Source organism: Anticarsia gemmatalis, chromosome 28, assembly GCF_050436995.1.
Source record: "Anticarsia gemmatalis isolate Benzon Research Colony breed Stoneville strain chromosome 28, ilAntGemm2 primary, whole genome shotgun sequence".
In the NCBI taxonomy this organism is placed as follows: Eukaryota; Metazoa; Arthropoda; class Insecta; order Lepidoptera; family Erebidae; genus Anticarsia; species Anticarsia gemmatalis.
Genome location: NC_134772.1, coordinates 796,717 through 806,884, shown reverse-complemented (window position 1 = coordinate 806,884; position 10,168 = coordinate 796,717). Strand labels below are relative to the sequence as shown.

Sequence of the window (10,168 nt, the reverse complement as noted above, 5' to 3'; positions counted from 1 at the left end):
CACGCAAATACTATAAAATCGATTACGATAAAATTTGGTATATAGGTAGCTGAAGATCCAGAATAACACATAGGCTACTTTTTATCCCGGAGTTCCCGAGGGATCGGGATTTAAGACGAAGCCGCGGACGGCCTTTCGTTTAGGTAGGTTAAGTATACAAAACTTTTTTCATAAGGGGTACGCAGGGTTTTTTATCCTTGTCAAAAGGGCGGCATAGTTCTTAAAAAGTTAGGAACTTATGATTTGGAAGAGATCAAACTTTTCTATTTTTATAATATGTGTGTCTTTCTATGCGCTTTTTTGTATCGCTTATAATGTTCTAGTCCCATGTAATTGGGGGCGAGCTTATTGCCAAATTGAATTCTGGGATTATTGAAAATATTGATATATTTTCCTAAATTGCACTAAAATATACTAAACTAAACCCAAGACTTTTACCGCCAGTCCTCAATAATTACTTTACCAACATAAGGTATTTGAACCCACTACCCTAAAATATCACCACCCCAAAAAGGAACAAATAAAAACAAACAATATAAACAAATAAATAATCATGTATTAAGTTAAGCAATCTTAAAAATAGCCTTGGCGACGGAGCCTGCCTTCAGGTCCTTCATGGCTGACTCGTACTCCGAGAGACGGTAGGTCTTCACTCCAAGCTTGTGGTAGTCCAGGTATCTGAAGAAATATAATAAATAAATATTATTAGACAACTCACACACGGTTATTTGATTCCAAACTAAGCCGGACTTGTACTGTGCAACCAAATAACTGATAAATATACTTATTTATGTACTTCTAAATACATACTTATGTAGAAACATTAACTACAGTCTCACCGGATGCAGCTGAATATCAGTATTTTACATGGAGCGACTGCCTGTTGTTTCTCCACAACACTATACTGAGTAAGACTGGTTGTCTGGTTTTCAAGCTTCTGACTACTGTTAACGACTTTCAGAGATCTTTGAAAATGACATCCAAGACCCACAATTTCACTAGCCTTCCGAAGAATCTCGGTATGTATACTATGGCTACCGATTAGAAACACGGAGGAACTCGTTTTCTTTATAATATGGTCACCCATTCAGAAAATAACCTCGGCAAGCGTAGCTTAACCTGTTATTACTTAGTCACGAGCTGAACAAGCTTGCAGTCTGTCTCACCTGCTGCCCATAGCTTTGATCCAGCTGATAGCGTTAGGGAAGCTGAACGGATTGATCTTCACTCCAATGATGGTCAACTCTTTGTCGTAGATCTGGAACGGGTTCAGGCTGGAAGGTAAACAGAATATTAAACAGTATTAAGAAAAAGTCGTGATAGCCGAGTGATAGCGTTGAACTCTTAATTAGTCTAGGGTACAAGGTAATATACCAATAACTTTAAATTTTGACTGTCTCCGTGGCGCACTGGCTTAGGTCGCCACGCCGAAACCATTGCATCGGGAGGTCGTGGGTTCGATTCCCACACGGAGCAATTATTTGAGCGAAAAGAGAAAACATTTTCATTGTTCAATTGCTTACACGGTGAACGAAAACTTGCTGTAACCTTGACTGCTACAATTTGTCAGGATGTGTGAGTGGCTATTTAACATTTACTCGATATTAAACATACACTTGGTTTATAACCTGGATTATTTCGTAGCACAATATGTCTCAGCTAAATGCAACAGACGAAAATACCCATCTCCCCCCGCCCTTTCCAGGAGGAGACCCGTTCCCAGCAGTGGCTAAGTTCTTAAGACCTATGCTCTTATATGCCCAGCTATGGCTTACAGCTGCAGCACCATCATGTTCTTACACGTAAGAAGCAAATATCCTTATGACCACAAACCTGGACTGATGAGTAGGAGGGCAGCATCCGAACAGAATGTATTTGCCACCCTGTCTCAGATAGTTGAAGCTGATCTCCATTACTTTGCCCACACCTGGGAAACAAGAAAAGACATATTAAACTAGCAATATTCTCAATATTAGCCTGTAATTTGGTAACGTGTCCGGTATATGGCAATAGGCTTGCCCCCTATTACATGGGACTAACATTGTCAATAGCAAAATGTTAGTGTTTTTTAAAAACTTCTTTCTGCCTTTACCTTCGGGTGTAACGAGTATATTGGTAATTATTATCCTTCTGACCATTATCGGGCAATCCTTTTAAAATTAAACTGACCATAAAATTGAACACTTAACTAAAATTAATCATTTTCTTATTTACCTGTGCAGTCAATGATGACATCGTAGAGGGTCTTCTCGGTAGCCAAAACATCAGGGCTGACAAGCCTGAAGCCAGTGTCTGAAAGACAAAAATATAAACCAAAATCAACGAATATTCCAGATATTTAATTAAAACAATAAAATACCTCTTGCAATTTTTTTACCGCCGCCACTTTTAAAAATAACAGAATTTACTCAATTAATTATTATACAAGCACATACGAGTATATTAATTATTATATTAATTACATAATATTAATTATTATACAAACATATACTAGTGGTCTACACGTGGTCTACAAGACACAGAGGTATAACCTACTCTTAGGTGAAAAGCAAAGAAATATTTATTTACCCATCACCTCAATGCGGCAATCACACACTACCGAAGTATAGTTTTTTGTAAGGATTAATATCACTGGTAAATTCAAGTTAAAAAAGTTAAATAAACCGGCCAAGTGCGAGTTGGACTCGCACTCGAAGGGTTCCGTACCAAAAAAATACTAAAAAACACATTTATTGTATAGGGACCGCCTTAGTATCTTTTAATTGTTATAGCTGCAACGGAAATACAGCTTCCTAGCTATCACGGTTAATGAGATACAGCATGGAGACAGACAGACAGACAGCGGAGTCTTAGTAACAGAGTTCTGTTTTACCCTTTGGGTACGGAACCCTAAAAATCAAGTTGTGAACGACCTTTAAAATTTAGCCAGTGGTCAACACGGCTCGGTAAAAGATAAAATTATGAAGACTTACCCAGTCTCTTCACAATGTCCAGCCTGGTCTTGTTCATCTCGGAGACGGTGACCTCCCTGTGGCCGTGGTGATGAAGAGTGGTCACCCATAGGTTACCTGGAACATACAAAAACAAAACATGAAGTTTTTTATTGACTGCCTCCGTAGCGCAGTAGTTTAGGTCGCTACCACTACCATTGCGTCGGGAGGTCGTGGGTTCGATTCCCTCATGGAACAATTACAGTTTGGGCAATCTATCTTGACCGGCTTGAAGTTAGGCATAATAGAAGATTTGTGCAGGCATCATTTCATCTTCATCATCAGTTTCAAAAAAAAATATCTGCGCAGCTACTGCTGCTAACTTCAGGCTTATCGAGAAAGATTGCGCGTATTGTATTTGTGCGATCCACAAATAATTGTTTCGGGTCTGGTTGTACTTTGTGTCCGTTGTTTGTATGTTTGTAAAAGTCCCCGCGACACAAGAGCTATGCTAAGTGCGGGAGTTGTCTTTTTTAAAAAGATTTAAGATGAAAGAATGATTAGTGCGGGAGTTGTCTTATAAAAAAATATAGGTATGAAAGTCCTTGAACTATTACACAACATTTTAATCAAACAATAAACAATTATCTTTATACGATAAATAAACTAATACCGCTGATAACAATATCGATATAATTAACTACAAAGATTATTTGAGTAAAACAGCTGTTTTATTCAAATACTAGCTGACCCGCGCAACTTCGCTTGCGTCACATAAGAGAATGGGTCAAAATTTTCCCCGTTTTTGTAACATTTTTCGTTGCTACTCCGCTCCTAATGACTGTAGCGTGATGTTATATAGCCTATAGCCTTCCTCGATAAATGGGCTATCTAACACTGAAATAATTTTTCAAATCGGACCAGTAGTTCCTGAGATTAGCGCATTCAAACAAACAAACAAACAATCAAACAAACAAACAAACTCTTCAGCTTTATTATATTATATTAGTATAGATTATATTATATTCAAATATAAATTCTATCAATTTGATATTTTGTGTTATTTAAGAACGAAACACGTGTAAGATAAAACAGAATAGCATGTACTGTTTTCGTAAACAGTACCGCTAGTCTGTACTACTATCGACTACCGACAACCGCAACTGCCTCTGTGGCGCGGTCGGTAGTATAATAATATGCGACTGCGGTGCGAGAGGTCTCGGGTTCGAATCCTGGGTCGGGCCAAAGAGTATTTTCTGAGATTTTCTGTTAAGAATTTCTTAGAGATTGCCCGGAGTTAGGAAGTTGAGGTCAAAGACCTCCGTGCCTCGGAGAGCACGTAAAGCCGTCGGTCCTGCGCCTGACCTCTCACTGGTCGTGTCGGTTATCCGTCCCACCAAACTATGAGAGTGATGGAATAGGGAGTGTACCTGTGTATTGTGCACACACTTGGACACTATAAACAAAGTCCTGCACAGATGGCCAGTTTCAATTGAATGAAACTGACCGCCGTAGCCGTATATCGGCTAGGAGGACATTACACCGACAACCGGCTAGCTATCGAATTCTGACATTTAGAGTGTACTGCCAAAAAAGTTTCTGCAACGTCCGCCAGAGGCGCTGATCAGATTTTCATACAAAATTTCTCGATGACAGGTCGGTTGTCGGTAGTCGATAGTATTAAAGAATTGAGCTACAGAAGTCAGACGCTCATAGCTAGTTGCTCTCACCGGTTGATAAACGATCAGTGAGTTAAGTAACTTGTACATCACATAGATGTAGGTGCAGTGTTTGAGTTGAGCGTCTCCGTGCTTCGGAGGGCACGTAAATCAGTCCCGATGGTTTTCAATTAAGATAATAGTCGTTAAGCCATGTCAAAGGCCTTAAGGCGGCTTAAACAACTTTGACACTAGGTTGACCACTAACCATACGGTAAATGATTACCTATATATAAGGTATATACATACCAATGATACCAGCTCCAATGATGAGGATCTTCTGGCCCACCTTGAGGGGAGCCGCGCGGTCGAAGCCGTGAGCCACGCACGAGTACGGCTCAGTCAGACCAGCTGGAAAAGATAAATAAATGTTGATTTTATTTTCTAGAAGAAGAAGACAGAAGAAACATTGTAACGAAAGCCGTAAAAGTTATAATCTATTGCTCAACTGTCTCTTAGTCCGGTCACTGGAGTCTTCTTCTGGAATCAGAGAAACCCTTTACCTTGAATTCACCAAAGTAGCCAAATGCACGCTGGGTCTGGTTTTACTCTGTCCATACATATTAACATAACGCCAAAAAAATAACAGTTTTACACAGCTCCTGCCTCATGGTCTTAATTGCTAACCCATCCACTTGTATACCTCACGTTGTTCACTTACCATGTTCAGTAGTAATGCCATCAGGTAGGGCGAAGACCTGGTGCTGCGGTACAGCGCAGTACTGAGCCCAGCCTCCGTCTTGCCAGATACCAATAGTACTGTTGATGCTCACCCATCCACTTCTATACCTCGTGTCGTTCACTTACCATGTTCAGTAGTAATGCCATCAGGTAGGGCGAAGACCTGGTGCTGCGGTACAGCGCAGTACTGAACCCAGCCTCCGTCTCGCCAGATACCAATAGTACCGTTGATGGTCATCCATCCACTTCTATACCTCGTCACAGTCACTTACCGTGTTCAGTAGTAATGCCATCAGGTAGTGCGAAGACCTGGTGCTGTGGTACAGCGCAGTACTGAGCCCAGCCTCCATCTCGCCAGATACCAATGGTAGGTACTGTTGATGGTCACCCATCCACTTCTATACCTCGTCACAGTCACTTACCATGTTCAGTAGTAATGCCATCAGGTAGTGTGAAGACCTGATGCTGGGGTACAGCGCAGTACTGAGCCCAGCCTCCGTCTCGCCAGATACCAATAGTACTGTTGATGGTCACCCATCCAGTTCTATACCTCGCCACAGTCACTTACCATGCTCAGTGGTGATGCCGTCAGGTAGTGCGAAGACCTGGTGCTGCGGTACAGCGCAGTACTGAGCCCAGCCTCCGTCTCGCCAGATACCAATGGTGCTGTTGATGGTCATCCATCCACTTCTACACCTCGCGTCGTTCACTTACCATGTTCAGTAGTAATGCCGTCAGGTAGAGCAAAGACCTGGTGCTGCGGTACAGCGCAGTACTGAGCCCAGCCTCCGTCTCGCCAGATACCAATAGTACTGTTGATGGTCACCCATCCACTTCTACACCTCGCGTCCTTCACTTACCATGTTCAGTAGTAATGCCATCAAGTAGAGCAAAGACCTGCTACTTTTGTAGAATACAGTTACTCTCTAATATGGTCACCCACCCACTTCCACACCTCGTCACAGTCACTTACCGTGTTCAGTAGTAATGCCGTCAGGTAGGGCGAAGACCTGGTGCTGCGGTACAGCGCAGTACTGAGCCCAGCCTCCGTCACGCCAGATACCAATAGTGCTGTTGATGCCAGCAGTCAGACAGTATTGGTAGTTACCGTTGCGGCAGAAATCGCACAGCTGGCAGGCACTAAGAAAAAAAAGGTTTATAAAGCTTCATTCTTGTTTTTAGTCCTCGGCTCCTGTTAGCTGTACCTGATAGTCTTTATTAAAAATGTGGCTATGATGCACAAAAAGATTTGCTTCGATATGACCATTATTTTAACAGATTAGCACGTCTAACCCCCGGTTTCAAAGGTACATTTAGCGCTAGTTTATCTACTCATTAGCGTTTAAACTCATATAAAAAACGCTATTGAATAGATAAACTACCGCTACATGTTCCTCAGAAACCGGGGTTAAATGATGATGATGATTGTTTGGAGAATACCGAAACTGTTTTTGGCTAATCTTTTATTCAAGCAACGTAAGATATTCATGTGTTCCCTTAGTGGACAATCGAACAGTGCCTCTCGCGTATGTTAAATTATTATCTTCAAGTTATTATAAATGTCAAACGCTTGCCAGTCGATAGTCAGTACTGTAGCGAAATTTATTACACTCGATACTATCGACTATCGAAAGTTTGACAATTAGCTGTACTTTAAAAATTGTTCCTACTACACCCATAATCGCGCTGGTTGGGCTTTCATACAAAAGTCGACAGCCGGTTGACGGTTGACAAAAGCATTCGTTGCATACGTAGGACAACAAGATTATTATGCAATATGCAGTGCCTTACCAGTTAGGATCAATGACGACTTTCTGTCCGACTTTAAAGACGGAGTTCTTGCCGACCGCGTGGATGACACCAGACGACTCGTGGCCCAGGGGCAATGGACGCTCCTTGGACGCGGGAAACTCACCCTGAAAGAAACCAGATATACCATAAATCTTTAACCATTTGATTGCATCAGTATAGACCAGTGGTTCCCAACCAGTAGTCCGCGGGAGTCATAATATGGTCCGCAAATGATTTTAAGATTTATTTTTTTTAGGATGATTACTACACTTTATTTTTAATATACTTACATAGTGGTCCCTGCTGACAATCTATACTTAATATTATAAAGCTGAAGAGTTTGTTTGTTTGTTTGAACGCGCTAATCTCGGGAACTACTGGTCCGATTTGAAAAATTCTTTCAGTGTTAGATAGCCCATTTATCGAGGAAGGCTTTAGGCTATATATTATCACGCTACGACCAATAGGAGCAGAGTACCAGCGAAAATTGTTACAAAAACGGGGAAAATTATGATTCTCTTACGTGACGCAAGCGAAGTTGCGCGGGTCAGCTAGTAATAAATATAAAAGTGGTCCCGGACTAGGAAAAGATTGGGAACCCCTGGTATAGACATTTCCTTGATTTACAACTAATATTATAAAAGCAACAGTTGCTCGTCGTTCTATTCACGACCACGGACCACGGAAACGATCTAAATGTATGAAACATAGTTAGTTGAAAACCCGTTTTTAAAGTTTGAAAAATTGGCAAAAATATGTAATATTCGGTCTTTATTATGCCTAAAATAAGAATGTTTTGGTAACTTTTTGACTGTGCGGCATACGCGACCTATACGCCGTAAAATAAGTATTAGAAAAGTACCCAAATATTTGTCCCGATTGGTGATCGAACCCACGATAGTGGCATGGTACTTGAACCATTGCGACAAAGTGCAGTCGGTGCTCATATTGTCAATCACAGATTAGTAATTGAAGTGGTCATGTTTTGTCAAGTGCCATGTTCAGACTCGAGAGCAACACTGCACTTGATGGTACACGCCAATTAGCGTCACATATCTGAATATAGCAACAAGCCGCTGCGAATACAACGTACTCGAAGATTAAGTACTCGTCAATTTCAGGTAAAATGCATATTTGCGTTAATTCCCCTTTATATAGAAAAAATACATACATTTTTTTAACCCATTACTGATCCACTACTTCCACTGCTGGGCAAGGGTCTCCTCCCAAGGGAGGGGTTAAGCCTTGAGTCCACCACGCTGGCCAAGTGCGGGTTGGGGACTTTGCATGCCCTCAATAAATGTATTAAACATGCAAGAATTTTAAGCATGCAAGATTTCCTCACGATGTTTTCCTTCACCGTTAGAGCAAGTGATCATTATTTCTGATACAAACTTCGACTTCGAAGTCATTGGTGTATTGCGGATTCGAACCTGCGACCACTTGCGTGGAAAGTGCCAACTTGAACCACATATCACATTTATAAAGGCTTAATTAATACATTTAATAACAGTATATAAAACTTAAGCACGTCGTTGTTACGTCTGCGTCACACGCACTCCGCGTATAAGTACGTCTCTTGTATTTATGTTTCTACGCCGACTTGTTGCTATATTCAGACACACAAACTTAACTTGTGCGTACTATTATTGTAGTTTAATGGAAAATAACAAACTAATCTAAGAATAAACCTTGACTTTGTTATTTACTTATCTGGAAACAATTGAATACCGGCTTTTCTTATCATGTAATACGTATTTGATAGTATGTTTATATTACGAGTATAAAACATACATATTATGATTGTACCAAAGCGGAAGAAAGTATAAGAATTAAGTGTATAAAATACACCCACGTTTCGCCATTAACAATGTTAGTCCCATGTAATAGGGGGCGAGTCTATTGCCATATACCGGGCACGTTACCAAACTCCGTTAGGTACATAAATTTATATCCCAACTACTTTCCAATCCCGGACGTATAATATATACTTGTGTGATGAGCACGAGTATCTGTTCTGAGCCTGGTTATCAATTTATTTATATAAATATCAACATATTTAGAAGTATATATGTAAGTATGTTTATCAGTTATTTAGTTACCATAGTACAAGCTCTGCTTAGTTTGTAATCAAAATGACGGTGTGTAATTTGTCCAATGATATCTTTATATAAATAATTCTTCTGTAAGTGTGTATGTCACTGAACTTCTCTTAAACGACTGGACCGATTTTGATGAAATTTTTTGTGTGTGTTCAAGGGGATCTGAGAATGGTTTAGATTCAAAATTTTATCCGCTGGACAACGTTTTTTTAATTAATTTTTAATTTATTAGACAGGACAACGTCTGTCGGGTCCGCTAGTTTTTTTATAAAAAATACCAATAGTACAGGGCTCATGATTAGTAATCAGCACATAAACTGCATCACAGAGAAGTTTATCTTACCTGGATAATATGCAGGTCAGTTCCACAAATGCCGGAGTACTCAATCTTCACAATGACCTCATCATCGTTCTTTATCTTGGGGATCGGGTAATCCTTCTGATATTTCAGAGATAAAGTCTTTCCGTCAAATACTACAGCCTCCATTTTGTTACTGAAACAAGAAAAGTAATTATTAAAAACGTTTATTAACTACTAGCTGACCCGCGCAACTTCGCTTGCGTCACCTAAGAGAATGGGTCAAAATTTTCCCCGTTTTTGTAACATTTTTCGTTGCTACTCCGCTCCTTATGACCGTTGCGTGATGTTATATAGCCTATAGCCTTCCTCGATAAATGGGCTATCTAACACTGTAAGAATTTTTCAAATCGTATCAGAAGTTCCTGAGATTAGCGCGTTCAAACAAACAAACAATCAAACAAACAAACAATCAAACAAACTCTTCAGCTTTATAATATTAATTTAGCTTTAGATTAGTTTAGATTTATGAAATACACTGACGTTTCGCCATTAACAATGTTAGTCCCATGTAATATCGACTGCCTCCGTGTCGCAGTGGTTTAAGTCGCCACGCCGATGCCATTGCGTTAAGAGGTCGTAAGTCCG

General features: G+C 40.3%; 1 protein-coding gene across 2 annotated transcripts in view; it reads right to left on the bottom strand.

The window, feature by feature from the left end:
- Window positions 1–536: 536 nt before the first annotated feature.
- Window positions 537–10,168, bottom strand: part of LOC142984819 (uncharacterized) — a 20,402-nt gene continuing 10,770 nt past the window's right edge. For both annotated transcript variants that reach the window (XM_076132659.1, XM_076132657.1), the window contains exons 2-10: window positions 9,566–9,716; window positions 7,121–7,245; window positions 6,303–6,469; window positions 4,898–4,999; window positions 2,973–3,068; window positions 2,215–2,292; window positions 1,834–1,927; window positions 1,167–1,274; window positions 537–678 (exon numbers count right to left, since the gene is read on the bottom strand). In XM_076132659.1, the coding sequence (XP_075988774.1) occupies window positions 564–678; window positions 1,167–1,274; window positions 1,834–1,927; window positions 2,215–2,292; window positions 2,973–3,068; window positions 4,898–4,999; window positions 6,303–6,469; window positions 7,121–7,245; window positions 9,566–9,709 (1,029 nt within the window). In that variant the 5' untranslated portion in view covers window positions 9,710–9,716 and the 3' untranslated portion in view covers window positions 537–563. The remainder of the gene's footprint in view (window positions 679–1,166; window positions 1,275–1,833; window positions 1,928–2,214; window positions 2,293–2,972; window positions 3,069–4,897; window positions 5,000–6,302; window positions 6,470–7,120; window positions 7,246–9,565; window positions 9,717–10,168) is intronic.